The following is a 17,254-nucleotide window of genomic DNA, read 5'->3' on the forward strand; positions in this document are numbered from 1 at the left end:
TTATTAGACTTATTTGAGACTTGTGCCATACAGTTTATAACTGTGGCAATGAATGCAATGAAATAAACCTTTTTAAATTAACACAGGGTATCTTTCTTGTGGAAGCAAATATTAACTACAGGCTGTGGTGCATCCGCTACCATATCTTCACCAGCATCACTTGTTTTCTTCATTATTTTTAATTGCCTCCGCATCGGAGATTGGATTGACCTCTAACTTTTGCCACCTCAATCTCCTTCACCCTTACAGGGCCTTCCAGGAACAGCAGCGCCTCTTCAACCTCAGGAGGCTGAAGAAACTTGGCTTGTCACCTCAAACCCTCACAAACTTTTACAGATGCACAATTGAGAGCATCCTGTTGGGCTGTATCACTGCCTGGAAGGCAACTGCATCTCCCACAACCGCAGGGCTCTCCAGAGGGTTGTGCGGTCTGCACAACACATCACCGGGGGAAAACCTCCAGGACACCTACAGCACCCGATGTCACAGGAAGGTCAAAAAGATAATTAAGGACAACAACCACCCGAGCCACTGACTGTTCACCCCAATATCATCCAGAAGGCGAGGTCAGTACAGGTGCATCAAAGCTGGGACCGGGAGACTGAAAAACAGCTTCTTCCTCAAGCTTCTACCTCATCAGACTGTTAAATAGCCATCACTAGCACAGAGAGGCTGCTGCCTACATACACAGATTTTAAATCATTGGCCACTCTAATAAATGGAACACTAGTCACTTTAATAAAATGTACATATTTTTCATAACTCATCCCATATGTATCTATCTACTGTATCTTAGTCTGTGCCGCTCTGAAATTGCTCATCCATATATTTATATATTCTTAATTCCATTATTTTACTTAGATTTGTGTGTATTTGGTATTTGTTGAGAAATTGTTAGATATTACTTGTTAGTTATTGCTGCACAGTCAGAAATAGAAGCACAAGCATTTCGCTACACTCACAATAACATCTGCTAAACATGTGTATGTGATCAATACAATTTGATTTGCATAAATTATTTTGAAAAGCAACTGCTGCACCGACACTTTTATTTTGAAAGGATATCACCGCACCGCTTATTGTTGGTGACTTTACACGTGCAGTGGGGTCGCTGTTGTGAAATGTCTAGCGACGTTCGGACTGAGGGTTTTCGCGATGCACTCCCTCACTGACCAATTCAATAATGAGTCAATAAATCAAAAAGTAACACTAGAAATGTACTGTAATGACCTGACTAGATCATAAAGGAACAATTGTCCAGACAGAGGTTTGAGTTTGCGAATTGACGGTTTATTAACCAAACTGTACACAGGCTACTGTAACTGTCTCTTGTGAAGGCCAGACATAAGAGAGAGAACAAAGGCTAAACCTGGTCTTAACTTCCAATGCTCCATCCCCCTGCCCAAACCCCCTCCACTCCGCAAACCGCCAGGATGCCCGGCATCAGAACATTCCTGGCATTCCCGTGATTGGCAGATAGCAGGTTGATTGGCATGTCGGACCCCGCGAACACTGGGTACTGATAAGTACAACACAACCACCTACTAGCCTAACACATAACACACAGCTGTCTGTGCGGGTCGCTACAGTACATAACAATAAATATGCTATATACAGGGGAGGGGGCACAATCGATTTGAACAGAGGGGCAAAGTGGATGACTTCAAAATTAAGTTTACCGTTTGGGCAATCATGTTTCTAACCGGGGGACTGACATGTTTCCCAATGCTGATTTCGAAATTCAGAATATGATCAACAAAGCGCACAGCGACACACTGAGAAAAAAACGTTAAACAGCATCTTGTCAAACTGCTGGGAAAGTTTTGCGACTCTTTCCCGGAGGAGAACAGGAGAAAAGACGACTGGATAAGCGACCCTTTCGAGTTGAGATGGGAAGCGTCACGTTGCCAAGCAACGAATAGGCTCTTTTCGTGGAGCTGTCGGACTGAGCATGCGCTACCCGGAAATGACACTGTCAAAGTTCTGGAGCAGCGTAATGGGAGAGTATCCTGCTCTCGCCTGTCATGCATTCAGAATCATGCTCCCCTTCAGCAGTACCTATCTGTGTGAAAGTGGCTTCTCTGCTATGGCCATGCTGAAAACTAAAAGCAGAAACTAACTGGACAGCCCGCATGACCTCCAAGTTGCCCTATCAAACAGACTTCAATAAACGTATTTAACTGAAGAAACACCCCTGCTTTCTCACTGATAGGCCACACACACACACACAATAAATGAACAGGACTGGTATGTTTGGCTTTTGTTTAACATTATTGAACTTGTATGTGTTACTGTTCATTAACATTATTGGACTGGTTTTGATGTCATGTTCTGAGTCTGATCATTTATTACACCCCATTCCTGGACCGACCGCCTAATTAAATGGCTTATTCTCTTGAATTTATAATACATGTGTTCTCAGTTAATATGGCTGTGTAGCCTAATTACTTTATTTAATACCATAATTGAGAACAGATTCTATTTTGCAAATGAAACCTGACCAATAAGGCAGCTACAATACAACATTATAAAATGTTATCATCAACAGTCCATAATAATGGGTCGCGACTCATTTGTTATTGTCAAATTTGGGTCCCCAGGCAAAACCAGTTAAGAACCGCTGTCAGATCAAAGTTTTGCCCAACACTTCGCCTGATGGCAGTATTATTAGAGTAAACGCCGTAAAATGAACATTGGTGCCATCTGGTGGCTAGTTGTGCTAATCAAAGTTATTTTTGCTGTTAGGCTACTCGAAAAAGTTGGACTGAATTTGAATGAGGATAGCTAGTACTGTACAATATGTTGTCTTATTTGGGGAGTATTTGTCAGAATATTTTACCATAAGCATTTTTTTGTTCAGTCCCCCCATTTTAGTAGACTGGGTGCCAGTGTGTCTGCTCTGTTGTCAAATGTTCTATCTATATCGATGCTTCCTCTCCTTACCATTTTTGGTTAGAAGTGAAAGTTCACTGGCAGGGCAGAGGAAAACGATGGAGCAAGATAAAACTGGGTCAACAACATTCTGCTTATTTTTCTCACAGATCAGGAAACATCTAATCTCTATACAGGGTTCTGTTCCCAAAACAATAATTTGTTACGGACCTGACTCATTGTCAATCTTTCAAAAAATGACGTTGAGGAAAAGCCAGTTAAACCCCTCCCTGGTGGCAGTATTTTTGGTGACCAGTAGATGATGCTGATACTACATGACAAGACAAAAGTGTGAGGCACAAGTATAGCGAGTCACCGTTTCCCCAGCAGTTCGGAATATATTTACGCCACTTATTCCCCATCGCTGTCTGTTATAAATGTCTACTTATATCAGAACATGTTAGACTATTATTCAAACATAAATTACCTAACTATAGATGGTACCAGACCACAGTGCGTGTTGTTGGTCTTGTCTACACTGGTAATCTTACCCACGGTGGGTATAAGGCTCTATAGGGATAAAGATAATGTATGGCGAACCTTATACATTTATGTAGCCTATACGGGAAGACCACCCCTTCGCCGCTACACTGGCTGTAAATCTGCTACTCTCTGAACTACAAACTAGTACACTACACCGGACATGAGTCTGCTACACCTCCAACCCCAAAACCTCTACACTGTCAGAGGTAGCTACAATCTTGACTTACTTTGACTCAATGAGAAGCATGGGTCATCTGACAAAAGCTTCCTCCAGTGTGTTCGGTGTTATGCGGTTTTCTTCACTTCTTCAAAGGACATTCTTGCTTCCTTCAGCTCTTCTTTATTCATGTATACTGTACATATCAGGGCAAATTCAGATGAACGACTAAGAGGGCAAAAAGGCTAAATGCATCTCGAAGTGAACCAGTAATCCTTAATAAATTATTTAATGAGATTGTGTGTCAATTTTTTTCTGAATAATAACTTTATTGAGGACGTTTTGTTCATGAACTGGCTTAATCAGTGTATATACAATGAATCAAAAATAGATTATAGAAGTATAATCATTGTCATCACACCTGTTTGTGTGAATAAATATTATCAAGTGACAATGATAAAAAGAGAGTTTGAATGGTGATGCATTCTCCTATAGAATAAGCTATATTATTTTAGGCAAATACATTGCATCAGTTTTAAGAATCCCCAATCCACAACAGTGATTTCTTAAGCTTTAACCTTCCCTGGTTTTCAAAACTAATGGCACTAGAACTTATATACACTTTGCCATAGACTTTTTCAGAGATTTGCCAATCCAATATCATTCATGAATACCTTTCAATCAGCATGTTGAAGACACACATACAATTGTGTATGAGAAGAAATTAAATGACATTTTCTTTGTATTACTACATCTCTATTTTATGATCCATATGAAATCAACAATGTAATAATCTCAGATGAACCAATGCAGTATCAGAAATATACATGATATGAACATTGCTTAATAAGGGCCTTCATTTTAAGGCACATTCAGATGTTTTTAATCATAGGAGGTTGCATAAAAAAAGAGGTGTGTTTACATGTTTTTGAGAGGGTCAACTTTACAATTTGCAGCTATTGTACAAAAAAAATTAAAAGATGTTTAAATTGTCCATTGTATTTGAAAGGTTTAAGAGTCCAAGTTATTATGATATCCCTCCAATCATCACAATCTAGCTCTTTTGTGGTGTGCCTTGCCTCAAAATAAAAATTCCCTACAAGCTGTGTGACAAATATATCGTGTTGTATTGACACATTCCATTTTTTGGACTAGATACAAACTCAGCTTTCCCATTTGTGAGGTTCGACATTGGACTGACGTCTTTAGGGTTTGATCATCTCAGGATAAAAACTGTACAAACACTGCTGTTAGGCCATTGCTGTTGAAGCTCTACAAAAAGAATCATGTTTTCCAGTCTTTGCAGTGATGGCCAATGTGGGCTGGGCAGAGACATGTTCAGTAGACAGAGGGAAAGGTGGTGGAGGCAAGCGGAGTGAGGTGTGAAGGGGGGGGGGGGGGTCTGAGGAGTGCAGACAAACTTCCACAAGGCAAACCATCTTGAGACCAGACCTGTCAATGCTGAAACACGTAGTTGTGCCTCTAGATGGAAACCTCATACTCTCTTGTGTCCTGTGAAATGAGGACATAGTTCTGAATTAGGGACAAGCTTGTACACAATAAGGTATAGTGAGACAGAAGTAGAGTAGATCATATTCCTACTATGATCACAAAGGCTATTCCTCTTTTTGTGAATGAGCCATGTGATAACTGACATGTGTTTGTAGACTATGATAGGGATATCACAGGGATACGTTTAGTGTCTGGAAGAGATCAGCCCATATAATGTGAGGCTTTTCCATTTTCACCTGAGAGAGGGGACAATGACCTTAAATTGTCTATACACACACACCATTGTCTATACATACCATTCACATACATACAGTATACTGTATATTTATTTATATTCCATTTCTCGTTCTGATATTTCTTTTTAACTTTTAGATTATGTGTGTATTGTATTATATTGATAATTATTGTTGGAGCTAAAAACATAAGCATTTTGCTGCAATTGCGATAACATTTGCAAAACTGTGTATGCGACCAATTTGACTCTATTTTTTATTTGATTTGAGAGGTTTGTACCTCTCCTCTGACCCATTTAAATGTGCTCAACCTACTGTGGGCTTTAGTTCAATAAGCTCACAGTGTGAAATAGGTTCAGAATGTGGAATTGATGAAGACTGACTGACAGACAGAGTGGAGGCTAAATAAGCAGGTTGTAGCCTAGCGCTTGGTCTACCTCATTGTTCTTCAGGAGTGCAGTCATGAAAGGATAGAGAAACAAACAGACAGAGAGACAATTGTTAGTTATCTGAAAGCATGAGCATGAAAGCATCAGACCTGGGTAAAATATTTGACATCTTTCAAATACCATTTGAACCCATGTCTAAACAATGTCATAGCACAAAAATAAAGCTATGCTTTGTCAAATGAACTAGGAAACCTTTTGTTTGCATCAGGTGTAATGAAATGGCCCTTGTCAATGACTGAAGGTGAACGGAGTATAGCTTTACACCCCTCAAACCTATTTCTATATCACCTAACGGTAAATTCGATTTGGAGAATGAACCTGCAATATGGCAAACCAGATGGTGCTTTAAGTGCATCCTCTCAGACACGGATGACAGCGTCTGATTTCAACCTTTTGGGGGGCTTACTGATTCCAACAGGCATCTTAAAGAACCAGTGAATATCTCTATATCAGAACGTACCGTAGTCTCTGTTTTGTAGAGGGAGTTGTCGAAGGTGGACTCTCCTGGGATGTGGTCATATGGTAAGGAGGTGGACATGGGAAGACACAGAGGCTTCCCCTGAACCCTAGAGAACACACACACATGCAGTGACTTCAGAAAAAACTCAGACCCTTTGACTTTTTCAAAATATTGTTACGTTACAGCCTTATTCTAAAATGGATAAAACCTTATTTACATAAGTATTCAGACCATTTGCTATGAGACTTGAAATTGAGCTCAGGTGCTTCCTGTTTCCATTGATCATCCTTGAGATGTTTCTACAACTTAATTGGAGTCCACCTGTGGTAAATTAAATTCATTGGACATGATTTGGAAAGGCACACACCTGTCTATATAAAGTCCCACAGTTGACAGTGCATGTCAGAGCAAAAACCAAGCCATGAGGTCGAAGGAATTGTTCGTAGAGCTCTGAGACAGGATTGTGTCAAGGCATAGATCTGGGAAAGTGTACCAAAAAATGTCAGCAGCATTGAAGGTCTCCAAGAACACAGTGGCCATCAATCTTTAATGGAAGAAGTTTGGAACCATCAAGACTCTTCCTAGAGCTGGCCGCCCAGCCAAACTGAGCAATCGGGGGAGAAGGACCTTGGTCAGGGAGGTGACCAAGAACCTGATGGTCACTCTAACAGAGCTCGAGAGTTCCTCTGTGGAGATGGGAGAACCTTCCAGAAGGACAGCCATCTATACAGCACTTCACCAATCAGGCTTTTATGATAGAGTGGCCAAACAGAAGCCACTCCTCAGTAAAAGGCACATGACAGCCTGCTTGGGGTTTGCCAAAAGGCACCTACAGTAAAGACATCTTAGATCATGAGGAACAAAATTCTCTGTTTCGATGAAACCAATATTGTACTCTTGTCAAGTGTCAAGTCTAGAGGAAACCTGGCACCATCCCTATGGTGAAGCATGGTGGTGGAAGCATCATGTTGTGGGGATGTTTTCAGCGGCAGGGAGACTAATCAGGATCAAGGAAAAGATGAACGGAGCAAAGTACAGAGAGATCCTTGATGAAAACTTGCTCCAGAGCGCTCAGGACCTCAGACTGGGGCGAAGGTTCACATTCAAACAGGACAACGACCCTAAGCACATAGCCAAGACAATGCAGGAGTGGCTTTGGGACAAGTCTCTGAATGTCCTTGAGTGGCCCAGCCAGAACCCGGACTTGAAACCGAGCTAACGTCTCTGGAGACCTGAAAATAGCTGTGCGGCAAAGCTCCCCATCCAACCTGACAGAGCTTGAGAGGATCTGCAGAGAAGAATGGGAGGAACTCCACACATACAGGTGTGCCATGCTTGTAGTGTCATACCCAAGAAAACTCTATGCTGTAATCGCTGCCAAAGGTTCTTCAACAAAATACTGAGTAAAGGGTCTAAATATTTATTTTATTTGTAATGAATTATCAAACATTTCTAAAAACCTGTTTTTGCTTTGTCATTATGGGGTATTGTGTGTAGATTGATGAGGGAAAAAAACATTTAATACATTTTAGAATAAGGCTGTAACGTAACAAAATGTGGAAAAAGTCAAGGGGTCTGAATACTCTCCAAAGGCACTGTAGTGTCACAAGGGCAGCATAGTATACTTACAACATGATTACAGAACCTAGCTGGTCTATAGCTATTGGTTAGACTCAGTGCTTGACTTGGGCAGGAGCTCACCGAGTACCAGCACCCCAAATGTTCTACAGCTTGAGCTCAAAATTATTGAGGAGCTCCTGCACCTAAATATAAACAGTATCGGCAACCAAAATCTGTACCGGCCCCTATTTTCAGTCCAAGTCAACCCCTGGATAGACTACTAGGTATTATGGATGATGATAGCTTTCATAGTTTCAAAGTATTTTGTTTATCTATATAAAGTAGGAATACAAGACCTACTTAGAGAAGTAGAGGTAGATCCCGATGATGAAGACCATGATGAGGGCCACTGGTATAAAGACTGTTAGAGCTATGTTGGCTCGCTCCATGATGTAGTCTGCACTGGCAGCTGGTGAGCAGAGAGGTAGAGGAATCAACAGGGACACACTCAATTGGTATGATAACCTAAAGAGGCACACTTCAATGTAACACGCTTGAAGTTGCTGTGAAGTACTGTATTTCATTTTTAAAATTTGGTCTTGAATTGATGTTTTAATTTGAAAGATCTTACAATTACTGTGCAGACTTGACGGCACTTACCGTCTAACCTGCGTTCATTCATAAACTCCATTGAGGAGGCTGTAAAGAAATGGAGAACATCAGAACACAGATGTTAAAATATACAGACAGATATATTGTTCATCATGAACTACTGTGAACAATGGTAGAGTGAACTACACACACATGGGAGTATGTGTCTGCAGTTCCTACCTCCGCAGACAGGAGGCAGGCTGCTCCACTGTGAAGGGTGTCCAGGGACACAGCGGAGGACAGGCTCCCCCAGCAGCTCATGGCCTCTGAGGCAGGAGAAGCGCAGCGTTTCCCCGGCCTGGTAGAGAGGCTTCTCTGAGATCTGGGTGCTGTAAGATGGGATGCCAGGGTTCCTGCAAGGCTCATAGGTCACCGCTGAGAGAGGAGTGGACAGGACACACACACACAGTCAACATCATATAATGTATTTCTGTAAACAGCTAGTAAAACTCTTGGTGTATTGTATGAATTGGACACACTGCCAATCCAGCTTGTTCTGAGAACCGTATGTTTCTTAAAGCTTGGTGAAAGTGTGGTTGTCCTATGGTTATTTTGCATACAACCTTCCCACAATATTCTGTGAATAGTGCAGGATACCCAGCTAGCACATAACTTTCTGAAAACCAGGTGGAAATTGTACTACTTCAGCGTAAGGTTTCCTCATGGTTCTATTTAAAGTAATGCTCTCAAATTGTTCAGAATTGCTAAGAAACAACGTTCTTCTATGAGACTTGTAGTACTTCAGCATAACGTTTTGTGCCGATTTCCTCATGGTTCTATTTAAAGTCATGTTCTCCGAACGTTATAATAGTTTGCCTAATTTCAATTTCTGTGAAAAAACAAGCATTGTATCATGTAGAGAATCATTATACCATCTAAACCAGTGTGAAATATATTTTCAATAACCAAAGTTATTGTATTTTCAACTGATTGAAGCAGATGTACAAAACCAAATATAAAAACAAAAATGCAAGAATGGGCATAGAAATAAAGCACATAGAACATATCTACAGCTTCTTAGACTTGCTTTTAATGAGAATTACATATCTCCCATTTCTATGGGAATTTGGTCAGGTCGCCCCCAAAAAGTTACATATCGCAGTTTTAAGAAACAACGTTCTTCTATGGGAATTTCAGTACTTAAGCATATCGTTTTCTGCAGTCATGTTCTCAGAACATTAAGAACTTTCCATAAAAAAACAGAAGAAAAATGTGTTTACGTTAATAGAAAGCTCTAAGAATGTTATTTAAAAACATATACATTCCATTCTCAGTGTCAGTCAACAAAACTCTCTATCCTCTATCTTGATAGGTTTGCTGGGATGCCCACTAATTGGGCACAACTGATTTTAAAGGTACAATATGTCACTTTTTGGGTTACCTGACCAAATTCACATAGAAATGTGAGTTATAGATCTGTCATTCCCTTTGAAAGCACGTCTAAAAAGCGGTAGATCAGTTCTATGTGCAGTATTTCTATGCTTTTCGTTTCATTTTTGCATCTTTTACTTTCAGTTTTGTACACCAGCTTCAAACAGCTGAAAATACAATAGTTTTCGTTATTGAAAAGTTATCTCACAGCGGTTTAGATGGTACAGTGATTCTCTACACTCTGAATGCTTGTTTTGTCACATACTGAAATGATTAGAATTAGAACTATTCAAATTTTAGCAACCAAGAAATGGTGGAGCGATTCCTGCATATTGCACCTTTAATTAAGTGTTTTTTTTTAAAAACGGAGTCTGTTTGAATAGTCTAAAATGAGCAGCTTTGTATGAGTTTAAAAAAACATGACATGCTAGCTCCATCCTAGTGACATAGTGGACTAATTCCATGGATTGAGAACAGAAGATCATAGGTTCAAATCTAACCGACACTGTGCCACAATAAAAAAAATACATGTGCTTTCATGATTAATGCCTAAGGGACTGATTGAAATGTACAGAATGGTTACCTGGAGGGAAATGGGGGAGGGTCATGGTTTTTCAATTTCACTCAAGGGGAGGGTTTAGTATTTTTTAAATCTAGTCCAGGGAAGGCTCATGTCATTTGTAATTGATGAAATTTCAATATCCCTCATTGTTGTAGAATTAGCTGCTTATTAGGCTATATATGGTGTTGTTGACTGTACGTTTGTTTATTCCATGTGTAACTCTGTGTTGTTGTTTGTGTCGCACTACTTTGCTTCATCTTGGTCAGGTCATAGTTGTAAATGAGAACTTGTTCTCAACTGGCCTACCTGGTTAAAAAAAGGTGAAACAAAAAAATAAAAATCGATATTGCCCCTCATCTCTGATTATCCGCTGGGCATGCAATTTAAATTGTGCCTATAGGCTATTTAGTGTGGTCTCAATCAAATGATCCATAGCCTATAGGCTACGAAGTGCATGTTTGGAGAAGCACAGAGCAAAGTTATATTTCTAAGATAGCTGCTGGGACGGTGTAAATAAAACCAGGCTGCATTACACACTACAATGGATGTTCCACCCCTGAGCCCTGCTCTGTTCTTGCTGATCAAAAAACGTGAAAAACACATAGACAGGAACAATCACCCACAAACACACAGTGAAACCCAGGCTACCTAAATATGGTTCCCAATCAGAGACAATGACGAACACCTGCCTCTGACTTGAACATAGAAATAGACAAACAAGACATGAAACATAGAATGCCCACTCAGATCACACCCTGACCAATCAAAACATGAAAATACAAAGTAAACTATGGTGTTGTGAGAGGAAGCTCAGTATCTGGTCGACTGGCGGATCTGGGAGAATCTGGTCGACTGGCGGATCTGGGAGAATCTGGTCGACTGGCGGGACTGGCGGCCCTGGCTGCTCCATGCTGACTGGCGGCCCTGGCTGCTCCATGCTGACTGGCGGCCCTGGCTGCTCCATGCTGACTGGCGGCCCTGGCTGCTCCATGCTGACTGGCGGCCCTGGCTGCTCCATGCTGACTGGCGGCCCTGGCTGCTCCATGCAGACTGGCAGCTCTGGCGGCTCCTTGCAGACTGGCAGCTCTGGCGGCTCCTTGCAGACTGGCAGCTTTGGCGGCATCCTGCAGAAAGGCAGCTCTGGCGGCTCCTTGCAGACTGGCAGCTCCTTGCAGACTGGCAGCTCTATGCAGACTGGCAGCTCCTTGCAGACTGGCAGCTCCTTGCAGACTGGCAGCTCCATGCAGACTGGCAGCTCTATGCAGACTGGCAGCTCCATGCAGACTGGCAGCTCTATGCAGACTGGCAGCTCCTTGCAGACTGGCAGCTCTATGCTAACTGGCAGCTCCTTGCTAACTGGCAGCTCTATGCTAACTGGCAGCTCTATGCTAACTGGCAGCTCTATGCTAACTGGCAGTTCTGAACAGGCGGGAGACTCCGGCAGCGCTGTAGAGGCGGAAAGCTCTGACAGCGCTAAACAGGCGGGAGACTCCGACAGCGCTGGAGAGGAGGAAGGCTCTGGCAGCGCTGGACAGGCGAGGCGCACTGTAGGCCTGATGCGTGGTGCTGGCACTGGTGGTACTGGGCCAAGGACACGCACAGGAAGCCTGGTGCGGGGAGCTGCTACCGGAGGGCTGGGGTGTGGAGGTGGTACTGGAAAAACCGGACCGTGCAGGCGCACTGGAGCTCTTGAGCACCGAGCCTGCCCAACCTTACCTGGTTGAATGCTCACGGTCGCCCTGCCAGTGCGGCGAGGTGGAATAGCCCGCACTGGGCTATGCAGGCGAACCGGAGACACCGAGCGCAAGGCTGGTGCCATGTAAGCCGGCCCAAGGAGACGCACTGGGGACCAGCTGCGTAGAGCCGGCTTCATGGCATTAGGCTCGACGCTCAATCTAGCCCGGCAGACACGCGGAGCTGGAATATACCGCACCGGGCTATGCACCCGCACTGGAGACACCGTGCGCACCACTGCATAACACGGTGCCTGTCCGGTCTCTCTAGCCCCCCGGTAAGCACAGGGAGTCTGCTCAGGTCTCCTACCTGGCATAGCCATACTCCCTGTTAGCCCCCCCCCAAGAAATGTTTGGGGCTGCTATGGTGATAGTTCAGGAGAGACGATGGCTTCTTCTGATTAGGCCTAGTCCAAAAAATGCACTATCTTGCGCACAGACTAGCCTATAGCCTATGTTCTGTTCAGTTTGAGAAGCAGAGCGCGAAGGACAGAGGGTCAAATTTGATAGCTTGCTACTACTATAATTTATTTGAATAAAAACAATGTTTCTTGCCCATGATGTATTTATGAGAGTTATTGACCTCACAATAATCCAGATTCACGTAACGTACATTGTGGTGCTGAAACTTGAAGCAATACCCGCGGCACAACCAATCAGAAATGGAAAGCTCATTTTAATTAGACTTCACTAACAACAAGAGGGCTTTGTGTTGAAGCCTATTTCTTTGACAGACAATTAGGCTATTTTGTGTCGGTCAATTCCTCCACCTACCATGCACTCTTTAAGTAGCCTACCTCCGTGTTAGTGAAGGGCTGTTAAATTAAAACCAAGACTGAGAGGGTATGCCACAGGCCTACATTTTTATTAAAGAAATTTGCAAAAAAAGCATAGGCCCACCCCTTGTTAGTTGAAGATTTTTAAGAAAATAAAAGGGATCTGATTATATAAAATCTCTATAACAGCACTTTGGTCAGCAATGCTTTATGCTCGAAACAAGCTGCAAAATACCCGGGAAAGACTAGACTTTGCTTGGGAAGTAATCTAATTCTGTCACTATCAATTGATTAAGCTATTCACTTTCTGTACAATAGAATATGTTTAAACCCAGACAGCTTTTAAGGAAACACTTGTGACCTTCTCTCGTTGGGTTAAGCCACGGAAGACAAGTAGCCAGCAGTTAAAGCTTACATTTTTCTGCGTCGGTAGGTCTACTCTGTCTGGGGTGGAATGGTAGGTCTACTCTGTCTGGGGTGGAATGGTAGGTCTACTCTGTCTGGGGTGGAATGGTAGGTCTATTCTGTCTGGGGTGGAATGGTAGGTCTACTCTGTCTGGGGTGGAATGGTAGGTCTACTCTGTCTGGGGTGGAATGGTAGGTCTACTCTGTCTGGGGTGGAATGGTAGGACTACTCTGTCTGGGGTGGAATGGTAGGTCTACTCTGTCTGGGGTGGAATGGTAGGTATACTCTGTCTGGGGTGGAATGGTAGGTCTACTCTGTCTGGGGTGGAATGGTAGGTCTACTCTGTCTGGGGTGGAATGGTAGGTCTACTCTGTCTGGGGTGGAATGGTAGGTCTACTCTGTCTGGGGTGGAATGGTAGGTCTACTCTGTCTGGGGTGGAATGGTAGGTCTACTCTGTCTGGGGTGGAATGGTAGGTCTACTCTGTCTGGGGTGGAATGGTAGGACTACTCTGTCTGGGGTGGAATGGTAGGACTACTCTGTCTGGGGTGGAATGGTAGGACCACTCTGTCTGGGGTGGAATGGTGGGCCTAAATTATGAAAGTAGCCTACCATGCTCAGACTCCTAATGAAGTCACCGACTTAATTATTTGCAAACAAGACACACTGATTTGGCATTGGAGAAATATGATAAGGTGAACACATAGCCCTATTTCTCTGTCCATTCTTAGCCTATAATTTCGGTAATTTGTGTGGTATTAAAAAATATTCTGCTAATGGGTAAAATTACGTAGAATTGCAGGACATGTTTATAAAAGGCCACTTTTTTCTCAGACCTGCAAATACGATGATAGACTCATGCAATGGTTTTACTATATATAAGATCTTTCTAACCCTACTCTTGTCCATGGTGGTCTACGAACCCATGACCTTTTAGCCTGCATCCCTGTGTGCTATCAACATTTCTGCGTTGCCATCTACTGTTTACAGGATGAAGAACAGTTTGTAAAACTGCATATCTAAGGCTTTGCTCTGTCCAGGAAGTGAGGGTAAACAGTAGACAGTGCTCTGCTATCCACTTTGTTTTAAATATTATTTTGGTTGTAGAAGAGGGTCACTTGTTATTTTTTTTCAAGAGTTCAGTGAGGGTTTAGGTCAAATATATTTTGCCGAAGGGAGGGTCATCCATTTTCAATTTCAAGTCAGATTTTCTCCATGTAACCCTTATTATAAATAACAATCACTCCCTAAACAAATCCCATATCTTCTTGGAGTTAAACAGTTAACCCAAACTAAGCCAGTTGTGTTGTTAAAAGTCTTATTGAAATCTATTCTCATAATGTTATTTAATTACCTTCAAATAACCTATAATTTCTGTTCTCAGAACATAAATAAATCTTAAAGGAAAACATTCAGGGAAATGTAGCAAAACGTTCTTAGAACCTCCCTGCAACCTAAAAATGTATGTTCCCAGGACAGGTGAAATTTTCACTTCCGTTCTCAGAACGTTTAAAAGAAATCAGTTTTACCAGCTTTGTTCCCAGAACCAATGGGAAACCAAAAACGAATATACCCACAATGTCCAAGGAACCATGTGCTTGCTGGGAAGTGTGTATGATGGAGATGTTTTAGCAGGCTGAAGCCCAGGGGGTACGTACAGTCACATTTGGGTAGCCTCTCGCTCCATTTAGGTCCGGAGGAGCCGTGGTTGTAGCAGGAGAGCAGGCTGTTTCCAGAGAGAGTGTAGCCCTTGTTACAGATGTATTGGATGGTGGAGCCTACAGTGAAACGCGGGCTGGACATCACCCTGCGACTGTGCTCCACAGTACCTGGGTCTGTACACGACAGCACTGACACACACACACACACACACACACACACACACACACACACACACACACACACACACACACACACACACACACACACACACACACACACACACACACACACACACACACACACACACACACACACACACACACACACACACACACACACACACACACACACAGACACACACACACACACATAAAAAAACAGAGTTTTACTCATGTGCAGGGAATACAATTAGTTATTTTTTTTAAAATCATTAGCAGTTGTCAATGCTTATTTGTGGTTAACCAATGGGGCCAGAGTGGTGCCTGGGCCTTTTTCTAATTAAAGCCTGCAGACACAAACCCACCGAGCTGGAAAATAAAGAGATTATCTCTGTGTTTCAGTCCCACACAACAGCAAACCATGAACCCAATCCTGGGTCTAGTAGGATAAAGGTCAGTATGGCAATAATGTTCACGTGACAGACGTCCAAATGAGTCTCCAAACCCCTGTGTCTTGTTATCGGTCAGTGATGCTGTGCCTGTCACTGTGTGAGACGTGACCAAGACCAAGGACTTTGTCACACTATCCTGTCTCTACTCCGCAGCATCCAGGTCGTCTGGATAGAACAGGAGTAATGTGTGGAGGAGCTGGAACACAGAGCCTACTCACCTCACTGATACGTTGGTCTATACATAAAAAAGGGTTGTGTTGTCAGAAAAGCAGTGAATGCTTTTACCCATCAGCCTCTGCTTTAGCCTGTCCTTAACTGAAACTGCTTCTCACACCTAAAATGCACCTTCTGTGTGCCAGTGTGTGTGTGGTAGTCACCTCTCTCACAGCTGGGCAGGTCTCCACTCCAGGTCAGGTCCCACTGGCACATGAGCAGCTCTGTACCCACCAGCTGGAAACCTGGGTAGCACTGGTAGGTGACCACCGTGCCATGGACCAGCTCAGGGTGGGAGGTGCTCTTCCAGCCGTTGGTGATCTCTGGGAGCTCTGGACACGTGTCGTTACGAGGCACTTCTGTATCCATGAACGAAGGAGAGAGAAAGGAAGCCAGAGAAAAAGGCACTGACTTCACAGAGCACACAGAGCTTGAGTGGTGTGGTTTTGCATTCAAATGAATGAACCTCAGGACAAACACAATAGAGGACATCCATTTTGTAGGAATTTCAATCTAGTGTGACAAGTGCCATGCAATCGGATGTCTGTCTGCCAGGCAGCCTGGCGGGGTCCGTTCTAGCCACAGCAGAAGCCAGAGAGGGCAGGGCACCCTGCAGACGAGGCTAATGTGGACAAACACACGCAGTAATTGTGTTTGGGTCTCTGACGGGCACAATACCAGACAGCTGCACCACTTGGCTGGGCCTTGCTTTCCATCTCTGTCAGAGGCATGAACAGACTATAAATCTCTCTCTCTCTCTGCCTTTTCTCTCTCTCTCTGCCTTCCCTTTGTCCTCTCTCGCTTCTCTCTTTTACTCACTCTTCTCTCTCCCAGTCATCAGTATTCTGCTGCCTCCTCTTTCTCCCTCTCTCTACATGGAATTCATTACGTCTTATCAGATGTCTGCTTTATGGGTTGGCTCCGCTCCGGTGTCGTGACGACCGTGCTGATGGAAGGGGCCCCTTCCTTTTTATGTTTAAGAGAGTCTCCTCCTCCTGAACCCTCTAGAACTCTCCTCCTCCTTACTCATCTCCCCTCTTCACTGCCCTTCTGTCTCTTTAACTCTTTACTTCTGTTCACACTCTCTCCTAACTCACTCCGGAGTCTTACCGAAGAAGTGCACCACAAAGCCGTTGCCGTAGCCATAGATGTTGGTGGCCGGGTCAGACTGGAACTGGATGGTGACGTCAGCCATGGAGGTGTAGAGTTTGAAGTGTGGCCGTGAGCCACCGTACTGACCGAGCACCGTAGCAGTCAGGTCATCTCCATCATAGAACGTCAGCAGATCGTTCTTCCCTATGTTGAGGCTGGAGCACAAAGACAGAAGGAAAATATATTTCACCGTGCACAATGAATTGGTTTTCATGCACACTCTCACATTACTAGCTCATTTGTCATATAGTTTCTTTGTCATTGTTTTCTGTATCTGTTTTAAAAACGTGAAAGCATCCTCACTAAAATACGTTTGTTGCTTTGAGACGCTCCG

The 17,254-nt window shown here is 43.3% G+C and overlaps 1 protein-coding gene across 1 annotated transcript in view; it reads right to left on the minus strand.

Moving 5' to 3' along the window:
- Positions 1–3,916: 3,916 nt before the first annotated feature.
- Positions 3,917–17,254, minus strand: part of LOC139382419 (seizure protein 6-like) — a 190,273-nt gene continuing 176,935 nt past the window's right edge. Inside the window, exons 10-17 of the mRNA XM_071126458.1 lie at positions 16,879–17,075; positions 15,933–16,127; positions 14,942–15,133; positions 8,617–8,811; positions 8,446–8,484; positions 8,146–8,254; positions 6,226–6,331; positions 3,917–5,083 (exon numbers count right to left, since the gene is read on the minus strand). Coding sequence (XP_070982559.1) covers positions 5,054–5,083; positions 6,226–6,331; positions 8,146–8,254; positions 8,446–8,484; positions 8,617–8,811; positions 14,942–15,133; positions 15,933–16,127; positions 16,879–17,075 — 1,063 coding nt within the window. The 3' untranslated portion in view covers positions 3,917–5,053. The remainder of the gene's footprint in view (positions 5,084–6,225; positions 6,332–8,145; positions 8,255–8,445; positions 8,485–8,616; positions 8,812–14,941; positions 15,134–15,932; positions 16,128–16,878; positions 17,076–17,254) is intronic.

This window comes from Oncorhynchus clarkii, chromosome 24, assembly GCF_045791955.1.
Source record: "Oncorhynchus clarkii lewisi isolate Uvic-CL-2024 chromosome 24, UVic_Ocla_1.0, whole genome shotgun sequence".
Classification (NCBI taxonomy): Eukaryota; Metazoa; Chordata; class Actinopteri; order Salmoniformes; family Salmonidae; genus Oncorhynchus; species Oncorhynchus clarkii.